At 46.5% G+C, this 25,973-nt stretch overlaps 1 protein-coding gene across 3 annotated transcripts in view; it reads right to left on the minus strand.

Moving 5' to 3' along the window:
* Positions 1–25,973, minus strand: part of RILPL1 (Rab interacting lysosomal protein like 1) — a 371,426-nt gene that overhangs the window by 21,975 nt on the left and 323,478 nt on the right. Inside the window, exon 7 of one of the 3 annotated variants that reach the window (XM_069619681.1) lies at positions 7,018–7,105. The exons of the other annotated variants lie outside the window; for them this stretch is intronic. Coding sequence (XP_069475782.1) covers positions 7,018–7,105 — 88 coding nt within the window. The remainder of the gene's footprint in view (positions 1–7,017; positions 7,106–25,973) is intronic. 3 annotated transcript variants of the gene reach the window in all.

Consider the following 25,973-nt stretch of genomic DNA (forward strand, 5'->3'; position numbering starts at 1 on the left):
GCCAATTTTTTAATGCAACCGGTGAAAGTAGCACTTGAGGGCCACTCCAAGCTTTGTTGGATGTAATGGAAGACCTCAGGAACCACAAAGATCGCTCTTTAAATATTAAACCCTTGATAGGTGGTGATTTCAACCTTAAAATAGGGAATTACACAAGGACCGATTATGGTATTGTGGATGACTATATGGCATTTGGCAACTATCCACTGTACGTATCAGATGCTGTGACAGACACTCTTAGCAGGAAATATACGGATGTCCTGACAAGGCTGGGATTTAGAGCATTGAATGGGAGATTCCAGTCTGACATTCCAGGCAAACACCTTTGTGAATAAGCAATATTGCTTGATAATCGACTATCATCCTGGGTGTAGAGGACTGGCGCTGGATAAAGGACTTCCACAACCCTCTTGTTCTAGCACTATGGCTGGGGAATGAGAGATCCATCACTGGAACGAAATTACCCAACACCGCTATGTGTAAAACACTGCAGTGGGACATGCTAGATCACGGTCATCTAATGTCAAGGGCAATGCACACAATCGTAGAATATGTAGCAAAATGCCTGAACCCAGAGACCCCCAACAGAGAGCAAATGGCGAGCAAGGACAGATATCCTGTGCATCCCAAGAATTTAGGCAGTCTGTTACGGTCCGGAAAGCGGTCCCAAATAGATCAGCATGGTTTAATGCTGAAAGTAAACTACCAAAGAAAGGTACCCTTACAAGTACGAAGATGCTGAAATAGTTCCCAGGCACATCATCGAAACCAGGGCACAGTAAAAGGCGCACAGTAAAATCTAGTAAATCAGAGCAAGCAGAACTTGCCTGGCTCAAATTAGAGAGGGCCGCCTTATCAGGCCACTTAAGGGAATACAGGAAAGAAATCGTGGATGGCCTGCGCAGTGAGAATGCACCAGGGAAAGAACATATCAAACAGGTGGGTGAGGCAATGTGGATCAGGCATTTCTCTGAACTATATGAACATTGAGACCTTAAGAAGATCAAGGACACCAGCGACCGTCACTTTCAATAAACATCCATAATGTAGGCCTGAGTCTGGTGGTATCGATGGACGAGGTCGTGATGGCCCTTGCTGGATCTGCAAACGGTAGAGCAGCAGGACCGGATTCAATTCCAGTAGAATTTTTTAAAATAAAGAGAAAACGATCAGGGTACCAATTGTTACCTTGATATTTAACATAATATTGCATCAGAAGATTTGTGCAAATTCATGGAAGGAAGCGATCACTGTCCCAATCTTCAAAAAGTGAGACGGAACCAATTCAACATGTTATCGCCAGATTTCTCTTATTGATACTTCAGCTAAGTGGTTTGGGCAATTATTACATCAAAAGATCATGGCTTGGGTCACAGAGAACCAGATCCTCTCGGAGTACCAATATGGTTTACGAAGGGCATTGGAACAGTCGACCAGATAGTAAATCTAGGCTTCGTCCTAGACAAATATGTTAGCATCTGTAAGGGCTCAATCTATCTAGCCTTCAGGGACCTCTCGACTGCCTTTGATTGTGTAGACCATAGAAAGCTCTGGAGCACACTGCACACAATGGGAATACCAGGTGAGCTGCAAAAGATCTTAGTTCACATGCATACTAACCTGACAGCAAAGGTAAGAATTGGTGACCAAGGCCAAGAAACAGACATTTAAGATCTCGCAGAGTACCAGAGAGCTGTGTCCTGGCCTCACTCCTTTTCAATCTCTATATAAACTCATTACCAAATGTTCTAGCTAACCTGGTAAGCGATGCCCTAAGGATAGCCAACCAAAGGGTGTGTGCATTTTTGTATGCAGACGATGCAGTCCTGATGGCCAGGACAAAACACATCCTCCAGAGATTGATCAACAGATTTAATGACTAAATGGAAGCAAGAGCCTGGTGATCAACGCAGGGAAATCAAAGTTTATGTGTGTTGGAAGCAGCAAACCACAACGGATTTGGGGTGACTATCTCTAGCAATTTGGGCTGGCCTTCTCATGTAAAGCTGGCCTTCTGATGTAAAGCAGCAAACTGCAAAGGCATCCTAAATTAACGGCTCAATCTTGAGATTCAGAGTAAAACATTTTTCTGCCCATGGATCACACCCTTCGAATTTATAAGGCAAAATCAGTACCTTTGCTAACATACGGCACAGCCACCATCAAAAAAATAAAATAAAAAGAACTGAAAATGTGCTCCTTGGGAAAATCATGGGCTTGCCACAAGGATTTCCAACGCACCTGTTGCATAAAGAACTTGAGTTAGCCTACGTGGAAAACCTTGTTGCAATACAACCCTTGATTTACTGTATACGATTATGGGAGGGACCACAATTGTCCATCAGTGCCCTGGTGAGGGACCGTATGGCCACACATTCCTATGCCGCTTCACCTTGGTTGAAATATATAAAACTATCTTTGCAAGAGCTAAGCCCTGGGCAGTTATTTAGCAATAAACCACGGACAGGTGACTCTGATCAGAGAGAATTGACAAAAGCCTCTCTTCTTAAGAGTGAGAATAAGGAGCAAAAATTAATTACAGAAGCAGAGTGTACAATTTTATCACAGCAATCTTGACCCCAAAACCACAAGACCAGCCTATGTCCAATGGTTTATCAGCACGAGAAAAAGGGCAGTAATTATGGCTTTCAGAGCAAATCTTTAGTTTACTGGGGAAAGAGCACTCCCCCCCACCCCCATCAACAAATCACATAGGGAGAAAAAGGTGCCCTTGCTGTCATAGCGAAATAAATGACATGTTACACTTCTTATTCTTTTGTCCCACTCTAATAAAACCAAGGAAAGATCTCATAATTCCAGTACTAAGAGCGTAAAAGTATAGACATGAGCAACCAGCACTCAGGCACTTATTAGCAGTCCCGGATTTGCTGACAGCCCAATATGTATATTAATACATTGAGCAAGCTCTTATGTTACGTGTTCTTTGATGGGAATTCTATTTCCGAATAAATATTTTAACTACGAAATTATAGGTTTGGTGCCATATGATCACACATTTTGTCACCTTCCTCCAAGCCAATCAAAACACTGCACCCCTCTTTAATGGAATGTGACTGCACTAACAACAGCTTTTAGTCCCTGAGCACTAAACTCTGTGCCATCCAAACACTGACACATGATTTTCTGCCGTCAAAGGATTCAGCTTTTTACATCCTCGTAGCAGCAGGCTTTTTTCCCTGCTACCACCCCATCAGCATCATTGTGTGAGCTTCCTCTCCCAGATAGGGAGGTAATCATTAATGAGAACAAGTACGTTTAAAAAATGTTGACAACCCTCCCACACTTTCTCCGCACATGTGTCCGATTAATGTTTGCCCCCACTCCTTTGCCCAGCTACCTGCACTCTCAAGCTTTGTGCTCTTATCTAGATAGGTGGGTTTTGGGGGGGGGGGAATTGCCCGGCAAAAGATGTGAGCAGTGTTACTCAGTTTATCTGGCATGGTTCCAGCCTTACTTGCCTTAACGAGGTTCTGCCCGTTTGCCAGTCATTTTGTGTTGCAAGGAAGAAGCAGAACAAATTATGGGTCCATGACTATCTTTTAATGTAGATGAAAAAAACAGCAACTGCCAAACGTTTCCACTCATGGAAAGGATAATGCAGGGGGTGTTGCAACAGTACGACAGTTTTCCTTTATTAAAAAAAAAAATTAAACAACTGGCAAATAATGTGGGGCAATTACTAGATTTACTACATCTGCAGCAAGGAGGATTAGATCTCAGTCGTTCTGTCCATCTATGTAGAAAAAGTCTTTGAAAGGAGTTAATTGGGTTTTCCTAAAATACATTTTTGGAGATGGCTTTGGACTGTGGTTCAGGGCTATTTTTTACGGCATTAGCGTTTCTGTACAGTGTCTCCACTAATGGTATCAAATCCAAGACCAGACCTCAAAAGTGTTCCCCCACAGTAGCCGTAAATTAAGCAAACATTATCTAATGCAAAGATTGTTTTTATAATTGGCGTTTTAGCCTAAGAATACTGGGGTACCTCTTATTTTACTCCTCAGCTGGAATGGGATACTTTCAAACCACAAAATAAATCGGACTAATCCCGAAACCCTGCTGCTTCGTATAAACTGCTGTGTGAGGGAGGGAGGGAGGGAGGGAAAGAGGGAGGGAGGGAAAGGGGGGGAATCAGTATTTCAATCTGAAGCGGACCAAAGAAAGCATTAAATATGTAGGGATACACACAGCATTGGAATTAACCAAACTTATGTCACTGTAACCAAGGTTCTAAATATGATATTAAAGAAGCGTGTGGGGTCTGTGGACTACCTTTCTTGTGCTGCCTACAAGAGAGGACACGGGGAATGCTACACGTGGAAGAGGATAGCGTGGCACCATGCATATCTGAGCATGGTGGGTGGGGTATAACTGAAGGGGTGGGGCACAAGGCATATTGTGAAAAATGAAGGGTGTGGGCGGGGCACTTGGTGGCATAGTAATCACTGGCATTTGGGCAGGCAGGGGTGGTAGAGGCCATTCTGAAATAAAGAGCAACAAAAAAAGTAAGCTTTTTTTTTAGAGCCGTCTCTACTAGGCGACAAAGATCTCAAAAGTCACTTGTACCCACACCGCTTTATACATTCAAATTACCATACAGCATTCCCACTGCGTGTGTTACATTACGGGGCTAAAGACCATAGTCTGGATGATCCAGATTGGAACTCTGGAGGAAGTATGCAATTAAGTAGGTGATCTGCCGGCCGGAATCACATTCACAGTTAAAACTTGGAGAGCATGGGCATCACTTATATCCTGCAAAACCTTTCTCTACAGCGCAGCATCGCTATGTGGAAATCAAGCTATCACGCACATCCACAAGTAACGTTATTGGCATCCAAGGATATCAGTAGGGGTCCCTCAAGGATGGGTGGGAAAGCTTTAAATGTAAAGGGTGGGATCTGTACCAACAAAAGATATGCTAAGCAATACGTTGCTGGGGTTGAACAACATGGATACCAAGAATTCAAAATACACCCTTATTGTACAAGAATTTTCGAATCCACACCAGTGAGAGCAGGAATCATTAGAAATGGCAGTGTGGTAGAGGATGATCGGGGTGAACGGAGACATAATGTGAGTGTATCAACAACAGTTTGGAGAGGCTAACCCTGAAAGGGAAGTAGAGTTGATATGAAAAGCGATAAGAGTTTGCTCTGTAAAACGAACTTGTCTCAGAGCAGACTATTCAAGCGTGGCCTCAAAGACTGATCAATGTTGCTAGGAAATCTTAGATTGTAAAAGATTAACATAACCCCAACTCTGTGTACCCAGTGGATGGACAGACTTTTCACAGGACCCCTCCAACAGGTGTATTGACCCTTATCTCATGCAATGGAAATCTCACCCTACTGTCGAATGCGGGCCTTGTGGACCCTGTGTTGTGCAAAATGTGTAATCCTATGGACATTAACAATCCTTCAATATAAACAGCTGATTGTCAACCTGCCAACTCTGGCAGTTAATGAATGCCTTAATATTCTAGCTTGCCTTCACCTAAGAACAAGACCTTGCACTCAGGGTTTGTTGAATGCTACACCAAAATATATTTTTGGGGAAATGCAGTTGTTTACTTACACAACAAAGACAGTCAGTTAACCTTTTGCCTTGCACCTAATTTTCCGTCCTCCACTTTGTTTGTCCATACTCCTCTATAATGCTGGTCTTGTACCTCATTTTCCAGGTTCTTATACACAGGTTACAGACAAGTAGATCTTTTATAATGCACTAAAACAACTGTAAGGATTGGCAATTGTGAGCTGCTTGTTATATGTATAATTATATACTAACTGGGACTCAATGTCAGTCTGTGGCCTATAAAAAACATACTGTTGTCTACATGACTTACTTCCCTACTGAAAATCTAAAGTAAAGAGTGGGGAAAACAATTAAGAAATCTACACATTTTGTTCTTATTTTGCACGTTAGGTGTATAATCGCTTAATTGTATATGGCAAAAGATTAAAGGTATTGGGCTCCCCACATTCTAATTGTGCACCAAAGAGTAATCTGTAAAGAAAAAGAATGTAGGAGACTGAAAGATTTAGCAGCATAAGTCCTTAAGACATGGGTAAGCCTACGCTTTACTTGTAAACATTGAACCACCGTTTGAACCTTTGCGAACAGGACCAAATTAAATTTACACCAGAAATGAGTTAACCAATTAGCCTCTGCGAAGGTACATTTTACATGAAACACCTTCTTCAACTCTAAACGACACTGCTGCACTTAAGACCTTTGCTTTTATTTTAAACACTGGCCTTTGTCCTATTCCATAGTGACACAAAGGTATGTGTCAAGGACACTAGCAAAGCGAAAGATTAGAAAATCTTATCAAGAAATTCACAGTTATTTGAGCGAGCTATTTTTTTTCTCTTGTGAAACATTGCTGCGAACAGATGCAAGGTTAGCATATTAACCACACAACTCAAGTACATTCTAGGGAGGCGGGGAAAATGAATGAACAACTGGTTATCTGTCGATGCTAATGTGCCAATTGGTCATTCCGATTGACAGATGTGACCTTGGGTAGTGATAAAAGATCCCACAGGCAGCCAATCGGAATACAACCAACTGCAAATATTACTACAACAGTGATACCAAATAGATTTTCGAAAAATGGGTAGTACTCCTATATTGGATAGGACCTTTGACCTACTTTAATATTCTTGCACACCAACATGTACTTTGGTTACAGAAGTAGAGTCAGAACACTACCTTCAAAGGGCTTCACCATGCTGATGGGCAGCACTTTTTGTCTAGAAACCTCATAGTCCTGATAAATATAGCTATATCAAAATGCTTTAAAAAATGTCTAGATAAACTATTTTTCACATGAATTACAAAAATATCAGGAAAGGGCGATGGGCAGGTCTTTTCAAACTGACATTTCAGAAAAGAAGTTGCTTGCACTGTAGCTTTAACATGCACATGAGCATCATGCAGGCAACACAACCAAGTGTTAGGAGGCTGAAAAAACATGACAAAAGTGCATACAAGGGAAACCAGTCTTCTGATTGGCTGCAATGTGGGATCGTCTGGAATCAAACCAGCTGCTACCATTGGCATAATGGCGGTGAACATCCTGGTCAGAGACATATAGACACAGAAAGATAAAAGGTTGAAGTAAGAAACTAAAGCATTCCACAAACTAAACAGCAAGTGTGATCTTCAGAAGTACTTCAAACCATCACACAGTATTTTTAAAATGTTGGTAAACTAAGAAAAGAGCGTCACATCTGCACCACCCTTCCGCTCCCCAGCCCCTGCGATTTACAGATAGTTTGACTTCGTTAATTCATACTTTAATCAACATCCACAACACTTGTACAGGGTTACACGCAGCAAGGGATTGTTATCACGATAGGCAAAAAGGATTTTATTTTGATGGCCTTTTCTGTGTAACAAGCGATGTTTGTTATGCTTGTTTGGCCTGTGAAGCAATGTTCAAAGCACTACAACGAGCCTGCCTGTCTGGCTTTAATAAAAAGGCACAGTTAAGGGTAGTTCCAACTTGCACAGTGGGGTAGCTTCACTAGCCAATTGGTAGGGGCCAATTTAGGATTCTGGATCTGGCACCAGTCACCAGGTCCAGAGGACGTTTGGTCCAAACATCAGGGGACGCAAAACAGATATGCAAGGTCAGGGTACTTTAAAATATCTAGTGGCAACATCTACTCCTGTACACTGCTGTGCAAGAATAAAACTGGCAGTGGCAGAGTCCTAACATGATCTGGTAGAGTTGTCATTTGAAGAGTGGATTGGATCAGGGGATGCTCACCCAATTCCTGGGAGAATTACTGCTAGTTTCTGATTGGGATCCTTTTCTACACAACTTGAGACTTATCATAAATCCCCAAGCAGCCAGTCACCTCCTCTGCTGGAGACTCTAGCAGCTGTGATGGACGCGCAGGTATAGCTGAACTGGGCTTCAGACAGGACGAGAGGGTATAAAACAAAGACTTCCCCCACATACTATTATGGGCTTCAGCTTCACATACAAGAGGCGGTGCGCTTAAAGCCAAACCAGGTCAGACAAGCCATGCTCTCATTCATAAAACTGGAAGTTCAGTTGTGAGGAGACCTGCATTCTGCAAAAGATGGTGGTAGCCAGAAGAGCGCTTATTGTCCGGGTCTCCATTAGGATATTGTAAACTTGCTTTACTTCTTATTTAGACTATCTTTTCATTTAGGACCCTGGCCCCAACTCTTATAAAATGATCTTGAAAGGTCTATACTCTGGAGATCTCTGCAGGGCCAACACCCTACAGTCACTGTCTGGACCATCTTTTAGCGCAAGCCCTTGACTCAGAGAGAAACACTGTATGGTTTAGGAGTGGGGGTTGGCATTGTGGATACTGGCCCCAATCTTGTCCCCCCACCCCCTCAGGTCCTGAAATGCTGCACTGCCATTGGTTGCGATTCCTTCAGAAACATCACTTCATAGTGCCCATGCCTAGAGGTCCCAAACGTTTGTAATAACTGGAGGTGGGATTAGAGACGCTGGGGGTGACCGATAAGTCTGTATGTATGTTCTTACACCCTCACAGATAATCCTATTAATATTTCAGGTTTTACACCCTTCTATTTCTGTTGAGCCAAAGAGTTACTATCAAAGTGGGGCAAGGTTTCAAATCACAAAATTCCTGATTCAGACTGGTAACCATTCAGAGTTACCTTTCTGTTAAATCTATGACTTAAAGAAATAGTGCCATCAAAAATGTTATTGGCTCAAAAGATGGGCCATCATCAAAAATATATATAAAAAACATTCATTAAGAAAGTTCCTATGTAAACCTTTGAGCAAATGAGGCTCAAAGTCAGATTTAAAGCATTAGGAGGCATCCATTTTGTAAAATGGATGAGCCTCCTGTGCTTGTGTTTATTTCTGCCCTTGCAGCACTAATGAAGCAAAAGCCAGCCAGCTGTAATAAACAAAAGCTACCAGCAGGTGGCTTTTGCTTCATTATTGCCGGAGAGAAGAGATTAACACAAGCTGCTGCTGGTAAATGCTTGAAATGTCCTTTTTTAAAAGCACTGCAAAATAAATGCTGCGGTTTTCTTTCAAACTTAGAAAGAAAGCCGCAGCATTTACAGTGTTGTATTTATGTTTGCTGTGACTTCAGCTTTGAGTCTCCTGGGCTCCCACGACCCGGGGGAGCCCAGGAGACTCAAAGCTGAAGCCACAGCAAACAAATACAACATTGTTGTATTTAAAAAGGCTGCGGTTTTCTTTCTACTTTTCCCGGAGGCCGAGAAACGTAGAAAGAAAAACGCAGCATTTAGAAATACAACCCAATTCTGACTGCAGCGGCTTTCACTTGAGTCTCCTGGACTCCCCCGACCCAGGGGAGCCCAGGAGACTCAAAGCGAAAGCCGCCACAGTCAGAAATACAATGTTGTTGTATTTGTGAGTGCCGTGGTTTTCCAATCACGGCAATCAGAAATACAACAACGTTGTATTTGCAATTGCCGTGGTTTTCCAATCACGGCAATCAGAAATACAACAACGTTGTATTTATAATTGCTGTGCCTTTGCTTTTTTCTGTGCTTCCCTGGGCTTGGGGAGCATGGAAAACATAACATGAAAGTGAAGGTAGCCTCCCAAGCTCATGTACAGCTCTGCTCTGGCTGCAGTAAGCAAAAGCTCCCAGTAGGGGGTGTTTGCTGCTTGTTTAGTGCCGCCAGGGCAGAGCTTAACATGAGCTGAGGAGGCTGCCTGAAATGGTAATATGGATGCTCCCATGTAAACACTTTGAGCTTCGTTTGCTTAAAAGTTTACATAGGAACTTCCATTAAAATGATATTTAATGCATGTTTTTCATTATTGCCCATCTGTTGCGACAATATTTTTGAGCACACTTTTCCTTTAATAAACCAAACTCCCTCCACACCCATCAGTCTGAGGGTGCTGTTTTTTTCCTTTTGTGAGACAACAACTATGTTACAACAGGGAAGCAAAGGCATGTGCCATAAACATTTGCACCGAGTAGTGATAGCATCAAATAATGAACTTGTATCTGGTCCATTGACCAATATGTCCTTCAGGAAAAAATGTCATAGTGTATCTTTGGAGTCCAGTTTGTGGCTTTCTTAACCTTCACCATCTTATGGCACTTATATATGGTGGCACACTATCGCTTCAGCCTGTATTATTTTATTGCTTATTACGCACAACACACCCGTGGGCCTAAGTGCACAAATAGAAGACAGACAATCCAAGGGAGAAGGCCATGGTCCGGAGGCAGGGAGACAATCGAAAAAGTCATACTAATCCTTGGAGTTAAAAAAATTGTATATCCTTCTTGAAACTAGCAAGGCATGGGTGGGAGGGAATTCCATAGACAAGGTTCACAGGAATAAAAGCTTGTGCCACCAAATCTTTTCAGATTGTACATTGCTTAGAAGAGCTTGTTGATGCCATTGGAGCAAAGAGTGCGTGTGGCTGTAGCCATTTTGATAGATATCCTGGTGCTTTGCCATCATGGCACTTGTGAGCAAGATCATTTGGACAGGCAGCCAATGCAGACATCATCTTGCCTCAGTACCAGTGCCAGTTCTACCAAACCTGCATACAACTCTCACTGCTCTGTTTTGGGCCAACTGCAAGTTTTCACATTAGCTTTGGAGGTACCCATTAGTAAGCTGTTACAATAATCAATTCTAGAATTGATCGGAGCACAAGCTACTGACGACACATAAGAGCTAGACAAGTATGGCTTAATTTTCCAAAGCAATTTGGTAGTGTAGGCGCAGGAAGCTTTAACTTGTGTAACATGTTTTTTCATTGTGAGACACGAGTCAAGATAAACACCTAGGGTTTTCACTAACAGGGGATGACTTGAACAAGTCAGATTTTAAACTGGCCATAATTGGCCTATAGTTTTTTTCATACATTGGGCAAAGCCCACAAATCACCTCTGTCTCATTTTTGTTTAGTGCCAAGGAATTGGTGGTCATCCACTCTTGGACCATATTTATGTAAGATTGTAGGTTGAATTCTGAATATCGAAGTGGTTTACTTGTAAAATACACTTGTATAATAAAATTGTTTATATAACCGTGGCAGAAGATATAAACAAACAAAAAGGAGAGCAGCACACTTCCAAACCCACACTGTGTGGTTCTAACAAAAATAGCGAAGACGACAATATCACTGTAGTTACACTTTAGACAGGGCCTCAGGGCTGCTGGAGGCATTGTGTCCATCAGACATTAAATAAGGCATGTAAGGTCCCCAGATGTTCTTCGGCCTGGCTGAAGGATGAAGAGTGGAACTATATTCAACCTCAATGTCGTGGCAATACAAAATGCCAGTTTTCCACTGGGTATGTAATGGGGGGCGGCCTCTACCTCAGACCATGCCAACCCTTCTCCTTGTCAGTACCAATAAAAGGCTGAGGAGGCATCTAACATGCTTTGCCATCTCCTTCGTGTACCCCAGCAGAGCAACCCCAGGGGCGGGCATCAGACTCTCCCCTACAATCCCACAAATAGTGTTGAATACCTGTGCCCAAAAAAGTATGAATATGAGGGCAATGCCACGGCAGGTGCATAAATGTAGCCGGTGAGGTACCACATCTCCGGCATGAATCAGGCGTACCTCGAAAATAACTTGTGCAAATCAAGTGGGGTGAAGTAGAATTGGTGCAAAAAATGTGTAGTGGATCAATTTAAACCTGCAGTTGATTGCCACCCTTTAACTCTGTGCGCAACAGTAATGTAGTACGTGAGGGGGACACCCAGCGCGTTCTCCCATTTTTTCCATAGTAATCGACAGCCCATCCCGCTGACTTGTCGATTATGCTGGCGTACAATCTGGACACCAGCTTGACACCATCTTCGTGCTGACCACACGGTGCAGAACTAGGGCTCCCCAAGGAAGGCAGGGAACCGCTCCCCCTTTGCCCATTGCGCAGCCTGCAGTAAAGAACATCTAGCGCTGAAACGCCACCCTTTGCCTTAAGCTCCTCCAGTGCTAAAAACTGCCCCTCAGGGAACATATCCTGCCAGTACGCGATACCCAACTTGGCCTGCATTACCCATATACCTTCTTACTGCTCAATGAGATCCCTGGAACATGCATTAGAGGAAGGTGGGGGTGTATAATACCTCCCTCTGCGACCCCTTACCCCTCAATGCATCGCCAGGCTTTGCAAGTGACCATGTGTTTGGCTCTGGCTATACACTGCAGGGAAGTGAGTATTACTCCCCTCAATAAAGATGGTGCAACCAGTACTCTTTCAATCTGGACGTGCGACCTGCCTGGGACTAGGTCAAGCCAGTATGCCAGGAATGATGCCTGTGCCGCAATCCAATGGTTTCGAAGTCTGGAAGCGCCAGCCTACCCCACTCTAACAGGGTCGTTAGCTTGCTTTAGGGCACACAGGCCTGCCTCTCCTGCTATATGAAGTCAAATATTTAAAAAAGGAAGGTGGTGGGGTAGTGGGGGGGGAACCACTATGGGCACATTCAGAAATGCGTACAAGAACCTGGGAAGAATTACCATCTTCATCAGTGATATCCTCCCATAAAGTGGTAATGGTAGATGCTTCCATCTCCCCAGGGTTACTCAAGCTTGAGCGAGTTTTGCCCACTAATTCTCCCTATATAGCACATCCCAAGACAGTGCCAGAACCACCCCAGGATAGTGAGTTCTCTCATCATGCCATTGCAAGCCCATCCCATACCATCACAGAACCTCCCCACTCCATCGGTCAAGATGAACAATATGGACTTCCTGGGGACGATATGAAGCTCAGAGAATTGCCCAAACTACATCTGCCATAATTGGCGCTCTTAACAAACAGGATCATATTGTCCGCGTAGAGCATTATCACCAGTTTATGAGCAAATAGGCGTATTCCCCGTGAATGTGTCTGAACCTGACCACCTCTGCCAGGGGCTCCACAGCTAGGGCAAACAGAAGGGGGGGACAAAGGGCACCCTTGCCTCGTTCCCATCCCAATGTAGTTGGACAATCGCCCTTTCACCCTTAATCTTGCAACAGCAGCAGTATACAGCAAGGAGACCATCGAGATAACTCCCATACGCCGGAGGACCGTGAATTGGAAGGGCCATTCTACAGAATCAAACATTGTCTCGGCATCGAGAACAGCTGCTACTACTGAAGGCCAGTGATCCAGCGCTATTAAAAGACCAAACACCCTGCGCAGCCCATACGAAGTGGACCGCCCGGGGATAAAACCCGCCTGATCAGCCTGCACGCATTTGGACATCAGCGGGGCGTTATGACGAGCAGTCTTCAGCGTCCTTTCCTGGCTTTAAAAGCAAGGTAACCACCACTTCACAAATTGGCACAGGGAGGGGCCCATCTTCAATCACCTGCTGATACATGTTCAACAAGTGAGGCATCAAGATTGGCGCATATGCCTAATAAAAATCAGCAGAGAGCCCGTCCAGGCCAGCGGCCTTTCCTGAGTGAAGCATCTTAATAGCCGCATGTATCTCCTGCCCTGAGAGTTGAGTGTCAAGCCATTCTCTCTCCCCCTGGGCCAACCAGTTCAGCCCAACGTGGTCCAGATAATTATCCAATGCCATCTGGCTAACCCGGGTTTTAGACGAATAAACTACTATAAAAATTGACAAGCGCCCCTGAAATTTCCTCATCTTTCTGCAGAGGTTTGTTTATTTTATTTAAGCATTTTTATAGCGCACATACAGCCCAGTGGCATCACTGCGCTGTTACTTGTGGCAGGCTTAGTTACATAATTACAGGGGATGCAGTACATTGGCATAGCTTACTAGAACAGCGAATAAGACAGCAGGGTACATACATTCTGACATCCTTCATATATATGGGGATTAGTGCCGTTTTCTTTCCGGGCAATGAGTTTCGGGCAGGATTTAAGTGAAGAGCAACGTTTTCATGGCTTTACGGAATGCTAGGTGGGAGACTTCTGCTCGTAGGGGTGGTGGTAGTGCGTTCCATTGCAGAGCTGATAAGTAAGGGCTCACACCCCCGCCTCGGGCCCTTTTAACTCTAGGGACTGTGAGCATGTTTGCGTATGGTGTTCTGGTCAGTCTTGTGGAGACTGATGGGTGGATTCTTTCAGAGAAGTAGGGTGGAGCAGAGTGGTGGATACAGAGTGAGGGCAAGCGCTTTGAAGATGATTCTTTCTCTGACTGGGAGCCAGTGTGCCAGTATCCTGGTGGCTGTGATGTGTTCCTTTTTGGGAATTCCTGTGGCTGCACGTAGAGTGTTCATTTGTATTATTTGCAGTTTGTCCATGTTTTTTGGTGGTGGTCCCCAAGAACAGTGCATTGCAGTAGTCTAATCCTGTGATAGTTCTAGCTATGGTGATATAGTTGTCCTTGGACAGGAAGTTAATTTACAAAAAATGGGGGGGCCGAAAGAGTGAGTTAACAGGGAAGTGCCCTTACTCTATGAACATGATACCACAAAATGTAGGGCAAATGCCGACTGATTCTGATTTGGTTAAAACCAAAACACGTCTGATCTCCAAAAGCAGGCAACCCGCCTGCTTTATGGATAAAACTACTGTGGTTGAGGGCAGAATTTGTTTTGAAGGAAGACAACAAAGGATTGCTGTGGATTTTGCCACTCACAGACACAACAAGGCTGTGAGAGGACAGAAAGGGATAGAGTTGAATTTCTAGATATCCCTTCCTTCTACCCAAATCTGTCCCAGTGTAGCGCTGGTGTATCGCGTACAAATAGGAGACAGAATAAGAAAATAAACTATTTACTTCTAGTTGTTGTTAATAACATTCAGCCTTGTTGACGTCATGCTCCTCAACCACTCTCTTGTCTGTATTGGAAGAGACAAATAGCCAGGTTTACACTCGGTAGTGTAGTGGTTGGGTGTGTACACATCCACTGGGTTATAAAATCTTTAATGACCCCGGGATTGTGTAACAAGCACACACATCGAAGTTTAAAAAAGAGAAGAAACACAAACACAACGTATAAAAACTCACAAATTGTGTTTTTAAACCAACATAAAGATGATCCTCACTTCAATATGAGATGTAGATGTTATTCTTACTGCATATGATGAAGTGAGGTAAAAAATTGCTCATATATAGAGAATTGCATTCGTATCTATAGACTGTAGCAATTACTGGCTACCGGTTTCAGCGACAGCGTGTGTGATGTGGTCGCTTTCTTCAGGACAGTCTTATGGTTTTCAACTAGGAGGTAGGTCTAATTAGTACATACCAATAGTTGGGTTACAAGCAAAGAAAGAAGGCGGGAGAGTTACTTTACCACCTCCTTAGTGTGTCTTTTGCCTGCGATACTGCAGTCCGTGACCCACCCGGCCCCCTTAACCGATACCAATATGTAGTGCAAACTGGATGTGGTGAAATGCACCAAGGGCCTGAACGTATAGCCCTTCTCCTGCCAGTGGCGGTCCCTCCACACGTCCACCAGCTACCCTGTGGCACAGATCTGATGAAGTTTGTGTGGCCCCCCAATGTCGCCCACCGCTGACCTATCCAGCTCAGGGTTCATAACCGTGTTAAAATCCCCTGTCCAGATAACATTCGCTGGGCGTTTCCCAAGTTGCTCCTCTATGAACCCTAGTGTTTCAATAATAGTTGATGAATGTGAGCCCTCCCCTCAGAGTCCTTCGCCAGGTCCAAATACCGGAAACGCCAGCGTCCCTGCAGGAAGGCTACTTTAAAATGAAGCCTCCCCATGTACAGCAGTATTTTCCTGGGCTTGCAAGGACAATTTAGACCTCACACATTCCACGTCATGTATTTAAACCCTGCACCAGCCATGTGTAACCCAAACAACCTTATTGAAAACAGAGGTCGTAGCAGTCCACCCAACCCTGTGGGCCAGAGATAATCAGGAAGAGCCACAGACCATTCCATAAGGCAACCCCCTCCATTACCTCCAAGCCAGGTTGCATATGCTCTGTGGTGCATCTGGGCCCCCCCTCCCTCACCCACAGATTCCCGCAACATAGACCTCATTCCCACCTCGCTTGCCACATTCGGATTCCACCTGCCACTTGTACCCTAGAATAAGCCTGACCCTGCCTGACGGCCAAGACCTCCAGTGCGCGGAAGCCACCTGCGGTCAGAAATAACCAGACATGAACTACTCAAACAGCCAGTCCCCACCAGCAACCCCAACCTGCCAGTTAGCCCCGCCCCCAATTTGGCAACATGGGGACCTCTCGAGGCTCAGCCATCCCCACCGCCATGAGAGTCAGTATGTGCCTCGGCTTGAGACTACCACAGCCATCAGTAAGAGCCAACTAGGAAAAGAGCACTGGATGATTAGGCTTGTGCCAGCAAACAAATGTCAGTTTTGAGGTTTTCCCAAATTGTTTCTGGCATTCGGTGTTCCCACGCTGCATCCACAGTTTATGAAAACACATGCCTCCTACGGTGTTTGAAAGAATAGTGCTTTCTCGTTATGTTCAACGCAGTGACGTGCAGGGAATAGCATGGCATACTTGAACCCCTTAGCTTGAATCTCGCTCTTTACCTCTATAAAGTTCCTTCTGGACGCCTGCACTTTGTTAGAGAAATCGGGAAAAAGTCAGATTTGGTCCCCTTTGTAGGTGAGGGTGCCCAGCTCCCTGGATCACCATAGGGTGGGATCTCTATCCCGATGGTTGAGTAGCTCGGCGATGATGGACCTGGGAGGTGCACCGTGCACGGAGTCCTGCCCCCTGGTATGCAATGAGCCTATTCAACCACAAATGCATTGGAGAAGCCATCTTGGCCCAATGCTTCCTGCAGAATCGCCTCCACTAGTAGGTCCATGGGGCTTCTATCTGCAGCATCCGGGATCCCCACAATTGCTGCTTCCCGGTCAGCTCTTACTGTTTTTGTTTTAGCGGGGTCATTTCCCTCGATGCCGACGCAGCCTTGTCCTCCACGGTGGATAAGCGCGGTTCGCCTCATCAAGCCTGCCACCATGTTGATTTAACCTGACCTGCATATGTACTACTATGCAGGTAAGGGTCCAGCATATTGTCTAGCAAATTAATGCCCACCTACACCTGTGTTAGAATGCCATTGATGTCCTGCAATGCGTCGGATGAGTGAGCTGCCTAAGGTTCCTTTGTGGTGTCCATGCCCAGAGTTCCCTACATTGAGTGCTTGGACTGGGAGGGGCCAACATACGGGAGCTTAGACTGGTGTTAATCCATTTTACCCATATTGTCCCGTAGTGTGCGGGGCCTGCAAGGTGAAGTGGTAATCTCTCCAATGGGGCGGTAAGATGCACGCAGCATGCAGCTGTCGCTGCCTGTTATCCCCTTCTATGCCCCCCTTTGGTCAGTGTATAGTTGACCCCCGTCTACTCAAGCAGGTGGTGAGTCTCCGGTCAATGTGATAAAGTCCCAGCCTCGGAAGGGGGCGGTGGCCTGGAGCTCTTCGGTAGCACAGGGCGCACGCACAACACTGGCGTCCGTTCCACACTTAAGATCAAGCTTTGGAGGTCAGGCCTCCAACTCCCTGCAGTCAGACTGCGCATAGAGTAAAAAAGCTGGACTGAACCCCCTGTGGGTGTCCCACCATTGCGCTCCGGGCACCCCAGCCAGTGGTGGGTGGGGGGAGGTAATCGGGCATGCTGCTCTACTCTGCAAATTAACAAAACAGTTTATGCGTCAGGTTAGAACATTAAGGGTGTCACCGCTAGAAATGCATGGATACGCTACCTCAGAACCCACACATTTGTTAAGGCGCAGTTATAGTTCTGCTTTTTTCATTGTGCCAATATCCAAGACTTTGCAGGTGAAGGCACTTGGCAAGCCTGCCAGAGCCTGATTCCCCTTGAACTTATGAGCTGCTGAAGGCAACAGGATTTTTCCGCTCACTCTTGGTGCCTGCCCATCCGTTGCTGTTCTCGTTTACCATCCAAGGATAACACTTCTGAGCGGGGGGATCACTGGTGATCAGAGCCCAGAGCTGTTTAGCTCTCACATGTTTAGCCCTCACCCCGGCAGCTCCACGAGGAGCTTGATGCCAGCACCTAGCAGAAACGTGCTTACCCCGGCTCTGCTGCTCTGCACGTCACACCCCCCATCTGAATGAAGCCCTCTCGGAAAGGGGTCAGTATGTCTGCAGCTGATGTCCAGGGGGTGAGAGGGCCTGCCTCCTGCAGGGCCAGTGCTCCCCTCGGTCGCCTCTCCGGCCATGCCGTCAATGACACAGCAGCACTTTATAAAGTTGCAGCTTTCTCTCTCCAGGCCCCACAGCAATCGTGCCAGAGTTCAACACGATGCCGGCACCAATGGACCCCAGAAGCACTGTCCGCCCTTGCGCCTGCTCTTCAGTCACTGATTACTGATCATTTTAGGTCGCTTAATAGCAGATAGCTCAGGATAGTTTCCAGATATTAGGCAGGTGTGCCGGGGGCTCACATTGTAGGAGCCATCTTGGCGCGGCTCCCGAGCGCCCCCCGAGATGGCTCTTCTGTTCTTTTCTACCCCTAACAAGTATGCACTGTGCAGAAGTCGCCCTTGTGAATACAGGGCTGCCATATGACCCTTATTTCTATGCCGTCTGGGCTTTCTGGGAGCATGTACATTTAGAGTTTGCAAGGAAGGTGCTCCCAAGTAGGGCTTCCACACATGCCCAATGATTCTTTTCTGGGGAGGTCTTCTGAAAATCTCCTGCAAGGCCCTGCCTTGATCCGTTGTCATTTCTTGTTGATCACACAGGCCATTGGCAGAGCTGGCCTCTCTTAGACCCCTATGGTAGAGTTGTGCTTGAATCTGTACTAAAGCCAGCTGGAGCCGAACTCTCCTTTTCTGCATTTGGGTAGCGTTCCACCAATTAAAGAGGCTGGGAGGTTCCGATGCCCGACGTGCTAGGTTTGAGAAAGCATCAATGGGTGATACTCCGTTGCAGTGTCTCATATAGGTGCACGCAGAGTGGTTCAGATGACTGATATAGAGATGATAGGTATCATGCAAACTCCAGGGCATTTGTGGTGTCATCAAGTTGCCTAAGGCTAGCAACATTCATTCTAGGAAGAAGCAATGAGATGTCTTATGGTACAGCATGTAGGCACAGAACGTTTGCAACGGATGTAAGAACAAAGACTGCTCCAGGCTTGATTATTACTGGAGAAAGAAAAGCCGCAAACATTCCTGCTACCAACTCAATTGAGTCGCAGTAGCCGCAAAGATCGTGGTCATGTCATTTCTTTTTTACCTTGAAGCTTCTCCCATTGGGGACACAAACTAATCTGACAGTCGGTGCAGAAATAAGTTTACTGATAATGGATTGACAGCTGTGCACGTAATTAGCTCTAGACTCTTATTATGAAGCCATATATTGGCATTCTTCTATTCTCCAAATCTCTTGGCAGAAATGTCTTATGCAAGATTGCATGGCAGGGATCACTGCAAAGCAATACAGATTTAATGCTGAGAAAACGTCCTGTGGAAAACGTCCTAATGCCACTCCCTTTTTCTGGAGAACCCAGGGGCAGACCATTGAATGTGGACCCATGTGAGGGATGAATTGTGGTGACAGGGAGCTCCCAGAAGGTATAACGGTTGAAAAGGGTGAGGGCATAGGGCAGCAAATGGGGCAGAGAAGGAATGTAACAGTCGTAAGCAAGGGCCCGCCAGACGTTGCTCTTGAGGTACTGCAAGATAAGCATCAAGAGATTGACACAGACAACAGAAGTATAGTTTTCAAAACCTGTATATACATTGTCAGGGTGGTGTAACTCCTATCCTGCCCTATACATCTATGGTGGGGATTGCCCCACCTAAATAAACTAATGAATTCCTAAATCCGAAATTCCAAAACCAAAGTTAGTCTGTGTCAAAACCTATGCTTGGCCTCATTTCTAATATGTAAATATTGTGTAGGCATGTCCGAACTAAAATAGTGTCCAACAAAGTCTGGAGCTATCTCTAGTCTCCCTTTGAAAGTTCAAGATTCAGTTCTTTCTCGATTTCACCTTTTCAAATGTTCCTGCTTGAAGTATCGGGTTATGAAACAATATTTCACAGAAGCTCAGGGGGATGAACATCTGTCGCTCACCGAAATGGCACTGCTTGTACCCAAAGCTCCCTCGCTCTGCGGCTCCCTGGCCATGCAAAGGTACTCTGCTCCAGTGTGTCTTCCTCCAACTTCTCAGCGTCCTATTCTCAGCCGTTTTTTCGGAGGGTGTCCTGACCTTTCTCTTCAGTTCACTGGGCTGGAGGTTCCCACACATGTGACCACAATATGGCCCACTTGCCTTAGGCCCCACAAGTCTCCTGGGATCTCTGCCGGCAACCTGACTTTGGTCCCAGTCATAGCAGGGCTGTCTCCACACAAAAAGGGATCCTCTGCTGGACTCAGCCATGCAGCCTCCCTGTTGCTCTCCTAACTGCTGACTGACTCTGTTGTGTGCTCCACCTTTTATATAACCGGGCCCTGTCAATCGGTTTCAGGTGTGAGTCCTTGGCCTTCTCTGCCCGACGTGCCTGACTCCAATTATTGGGACATGTCTGACCTGCAGCGCTATAGTCTTCAGGACCCATATTCTTCGTCAAAGGTCTAAAGTGGTGTTTTCTATGTGTATTCTGCATGACTCTACAAGTTGTCTTTGTCTTCTCAGTACTTGGTCGGATTTCAAGGGGAAAGGTAGTACAGGGACAACAATATCCTACAAAGGGCTGAAGGAGGGTAAGGTAAGTCGCAATTGAAAATGTGGGGGTGGTGGATACCATGTCTCACCCCTTAGGCATCCTCTTGCCACTCTCCAAGGACCCCCCGCTCAGGTGATCCTCCCTCGCTTGTCCACCCCCAGAGTCAGGATCCAAAAGAGATGGCCCTTTCCTGGCCACTTGGGCAAAGGATCATAGGCGAGTAAATAGGAGGACGCCATCAGGTTTCTCACAGTACAAAGATTTCAAATGCCTAACAGAAAAGCATCCACTGACAGTCGAGAAATAGCATCAGACGCTAACTTTGCAGTACTAGCCCTATAATCCAAAACGTATAGACTTAAAAACATCTCCCTGAACATACCCCCAGAACCAAGAGACTGCTGTTTTGGTGTTGGGAGAAGGTACAGCGGTCAGATAGTTCTTCTGTTTCGGAAAAACCTGGTAAGAACGAGTCATGGGCGAGAACAGTCAGTAAAAGGCCACCAGAAATTAGTGCATTAAACTGTAGAACTTGATCTGATATATGCCTTTGTGTATTGGAATGTGGGCGATGGAATTAAAGAAGGGGGCCGTTCAGAGGCCCACAAAGATTTAGTTGCACTGAAGAAGGTGCTTGAAAAAGAGAAGGGTGAGGCTGCAGAGGGGAGAAATATTAAAGGGTAGAGGACTTATAATAAAATATAATAAAATATTTCATTTCAAGCTATTCAACTATTGCATAGATTCTCAGAAGAACAAGTTACTTGCCAACTTTCTTTCGACTGGATGTTCCTCCAACGCATTCCACACCTTTGACATGTAATGTCCACAGCTGTGCATTTCAGAAACTTTTTCGTCAGAGGGCGTCCTGCATCAATAGCATCGGCTCCATGTCCCTTGAGGGCCTCCGTGGAGGACAACGTCGCAGGATGTTACAAATAGGATGCATGGTGCCCATAGCCTCAGTTTAAGTTTTTTCCCCCAGAACGTGCAAAACCAGTCTGATGCCTGCTGGACTGCATTTTGCCTTGTGGAAACGGAAGCTGCAATCGCATAGGAAATTCTCCTGAGGGGCAGGCTGGGAGGGCGATGTGGAATGCGATGGAGGAACATCCAGTCGAAAGAACTTTACCAGTTGGTAAGTAACTTGTTCTTCGAATAGATTGTGTCCTCCAATGCATTCCACATCTCTGACAGACTCCCAAAACAGTACCAGTAAATGGAGGAGGGAAAAGACTTTAGAATACCCAATTAGATTGCAGAATAAAGAACCGCCTTCCCAAAGGCCATATCCGGACCATGGACTGTTTCCAGGGAATAATGTTTTACAAAAGTATGGATTGAAGCCCAAGTACGGCATCACAAATATTCATAATAGTAACACCACGCTCGAGGGTGGTGGAAGTAGCCACCCCCTAGTGGAATGAGCTCTCAACCCTTCAGGAGGGTCTTTAGCCGCCAATCGGTAACACTCCGTAATGGTAAGGATAATCCACCTGGACAAGGTCTGTTTGGTAACAGCCTGGCCCAATCGGTGTCCAGCATATCCTACAAAGAGTCGATCATCCACTCTGACCCTGGACATCCTAGAAATGTAAAAGCTAAGAGCTCACCTAGGATCTAGCCGATGGAGACGCTCCTCTTCCTTACCAGGATGAGGAGGAGGGTAGAAAGATGGAAGAACTACCTTCTGACTCAAATGATATTCAGAGACTACCTTAGGAAGAAAAAAAGGATGTACTCGCAGTACAACCTTGTCCTTGTGAAACACAGTAAAGGGTGGCTTAACTGAAAGTGCCTGCAATTCACTCACTCTGCGAGCGGAAGTAACCGCAACCAAGAACACAGTCTTGAAGGACAGTAATCTCAAAGGACAAGAGTGCAAGGGTTCAAACGCAGCACCCATGAGAAATCTCAAAACCAAATTCAAATCCCAAACCGGCACCTGGAAAGGGGATGTTGGGAATACATTACTCAGTCCTTTAAGAAACTGAGAAATCAAAAGGAATCTTAAAGTAAGAGCATTCTTCAGACGAGCGCTTAAAGATAGACAGCGCCACAAGGTAACCTTCAATGGTACCCACTTGAAGGCCCCTGTTGGCCAAAGAAAGCAAGAAAGACAAAACCATAGGAATGGAGCACTGAAAGAGATCAACATTGTGATCCCTGTACCAGTCGCAGAACTTACGCCAACGGTACAGTCATTTTGTTGCAGGCCGCTGGGCCGAAAGCAACACCTCCATCACGTCATCCGAGAGGTCTCAATCCTTATACCTCAACCTTTCAGATACCAAGCGTGAAGGTTGAGAACCTGCCCACCAACCCCCCTCTCGAGGAGAGAGAAAGAGAGAGACATAGAATCCTCTTGGTGAGGAAGACGGCGTGGAGGGCACATGGACATTTCCAGAAGGTCTGGGTACCACGCTCTCCTGGCCCAATCTGGAGCAATGAGGATCATGTGGGAACGAACCTTTGCAACACTGCAACACTTGAGGAATGACGGGACTGGAGGAAACGCGTACAGCAGTGGGAATGACCAATCCACCACAAACACGTCACCTAAGGCTCCTCTTGGAAGAAATTCCCTTGAGCAGAACCTCTCGCACTTCCGGTTGACACTGGTGGCGAAGAGATCCACTTGCGGGGTTCCCCAAAGGGAGAAGATCTCCTGAAGGACTTCCTGAGCCAACTCCCACTCGAGAGACTGTGCTCTGCCTGCTCAGAGCGCCCACCGCCGCATGTTCATTGCCGGCCAGATGAACTGCTGAGATTGAAATTTCCTGCTGGATGGCCCAGAACCAGAGCTGGATTGCCTCTCTGCACAACGGGAGTGACCCTGCCCCTCCCCTTTTTTTTATTGAGATAATGCATGGTCACTGTGTTGTCTGTCATGACCAAGACACTCTTCCCCCGTACCGACGGCAGAAAAGCCTTCAGGGCTAGCCTGATGACTCTCCACTCTAACAGATTGATGTGGAGTCTGGACTCCGACTGAGACCAACGACCACTGACGGTCAAGTTGTTGGCATGAGCGCCCCATCCTGTGATGGAAGCATCAGTCACTACAGTCACCTCCGACCACGGTTGCCAAAACTGTTCCCCCTTCACCAGGTTCCCTTCGTTCACCCACCACAGTAGGTCCTGCGAGACCGAGCGTGGGATCTGAACAGGATCCGTCAACTTGCCGGAGAACTGCGACCACTGCATCTTGAGGACCCATTGCAGGGATCTCATCCGCAGCCTGGACTCTGGCACCAGAAAAATACGGGAAGCCATGAGGCCGAGCAACCTTAAGAATTCGAACGCCGGGAGACTTTGGGCATGGTTAAACTTGTCCACCATATGCACAATGTGACAAGCCCTTACCTTGGGAGGCGAACACTTCCAAGGACGTATCGACCACAGCCCCGATGTACTGGAGCTATTGGGAAGATGTCAGGTGCGACTTCTTGAAATTCAGGGAGAAGCCCAGCCTGTGGAGGGTGTGGCAGGTGACACAGATGATTCAAAGCGAGCTCGGGAGAGCGTGCCAGGATCAGCCAGTCATCGAGTTAGGGGTAGACGTGAATCCCCCCCCACCCCCCTCGCCTGAGGTATGCTGCCACCACCACCACCATGAGCTTGGTGAAGACCCTCGGGGCGGAGGTCAATCCAAACGGCAGGACCCGAAACTGAAAGTGCAAGTCACCAGCCGCAAAACCTCAGGTACTTCCATCCCGCGCACAGGATCGGCACATGGAAGTATGCACCTTGAGGTCCAGAGACACCAACCAATCCTGAAGTTGAAGGGCCTGGAGGACTTGAGAAAGAGTGACCATCTTGAACTTGTCCTTCCTGAGAAGTTAGTTCAACCCACACAAGTCCATGATGGGTCTCAATCCCCTGTCTTTCTTTGGGACCAAAAAATAAGGGGAATACCAACCCTTGTTCCTCTCCGCTACAGGCACCAGTTCTATGGCACCTTTCTCCAGCAGGGACAAGATTTCCTGTGCAAGGAGCGGATCCGGACTCTTCAAAGAGTGTTTCCCCGGTGGATTGTCGCAAGTTCGCTAAAGGAAGGAAAGGCAGTAGCCGTGGGCGATGGTATTCAGAACCCACGCATCTGAAGTAATGGCATGCCATTCTTCGAGATGCTGAGACAGTCTGCCCCCAACCAGCGAACCATGGGACATGGCCTCACGACTGTTTGGAAGCGGCTGCGGCAGTGCATGAAAGCAAAGAGACAGCTGCCCGAGTGGCTTTGGCTCCACAATTTCCCCGACCACCATGGGTACTTTTTCGGTGGCCCCTTTGTCTGGCGGCCCCTCTCGTTCTACCAAAAGAGGAGTAGAAACGGAAGGAACCTCCCCTCCACTACTTTCCCATAGGATGAAAAGGTGGAGGTTGACGCACCGCTGTGTTAAAAGACTTTGCCGCAGCTTTTGAGGTCTGCAACCTATCAAGGCTCTCGTCAGCCTTCCTGCCAAATAAATGAATGCCATCAAAGGGCATGTTCAGAAGACTGGCTTGCACATCCGGAGTAAACCCCAACTTCCGCAACCACGGAAATCTGCGTATAACGGTGCTCGCAGCCATGGACTGGCTCACACTGTCAGCCGTATCCATACCCGACTGAACGGCCTCACACATGGCATCCTTGCCATCCTGCATGGTAGCAAGGAAACCATCCCTTTCTTCCCCCTCGGGAATACGCTCAGCCGCAAAAGCAACACAAGACCACAGAGAGTGTAAACCTTGCCAAGGCACACGTGCAGTTGGCCGATTTCAAGGCCATGCTCCCAGCAGAAAACACCTTCCGTGCCCAACCGTCGAAGCGTTTGTCGTCCCGATCCGGAGGGATGGTAGGGTACGCCGTCTACCTCGAGGTGGCCGTGGCCGCCTGAACCACCAAGCTCTCAGGAGTGGGGCGAGTAGACAAATAGCTGGGGTTGCTAACGGAAGGGCGGTATTTCTTAGTAAGATTTTTATTCACAGCCGGAAGAGATTCCTAGGACTGCCAAGCAGCTGCCACCCTTTTCTGCAAGGTTCGATGAAATGGCAAGACAGGGTCAGAGGACGGACCTTGATCCAAGATGTCCGTCAGATCATCTTGCACAAAATCATCTGGAGGACTAGACCAGCCCAGATACTCAGAGACCTGTGCCATGAGTCTCCTATAAGAAGACTCTGCATGAGCTCCAGGCTCAGGTCTACCAAACTCCACTTCCGGGGAAGTGTCCAGTCCACTTGCATCATGGAGGGTCTGTCTCAACTCCAACTGACTGTCCCCAGAAAAAAATTGGATCATCAAGGTCACCAGGTTCCTCAACCTCAGACCTTTCCTCTTCAAAAATATCCAGAGGGGGTTGA

The sequence above is a fragment of the Ambystoma mexicanum genome, chromosome 10, assembly GCF_040938575.1.
Source record: "Ambystoma mexicanum isolate Mex_15411 chromosome 10, UKY_AmexF1_1, whole genome shotgun sequence".
NCBI classification, from domain to species: domain Eukaryota; kingdom Metazoa; phylum Chordata; class Amphibia; order Caudata; family Ambystomatidae; genus Ambystoma; species Ambystoma mexicanum.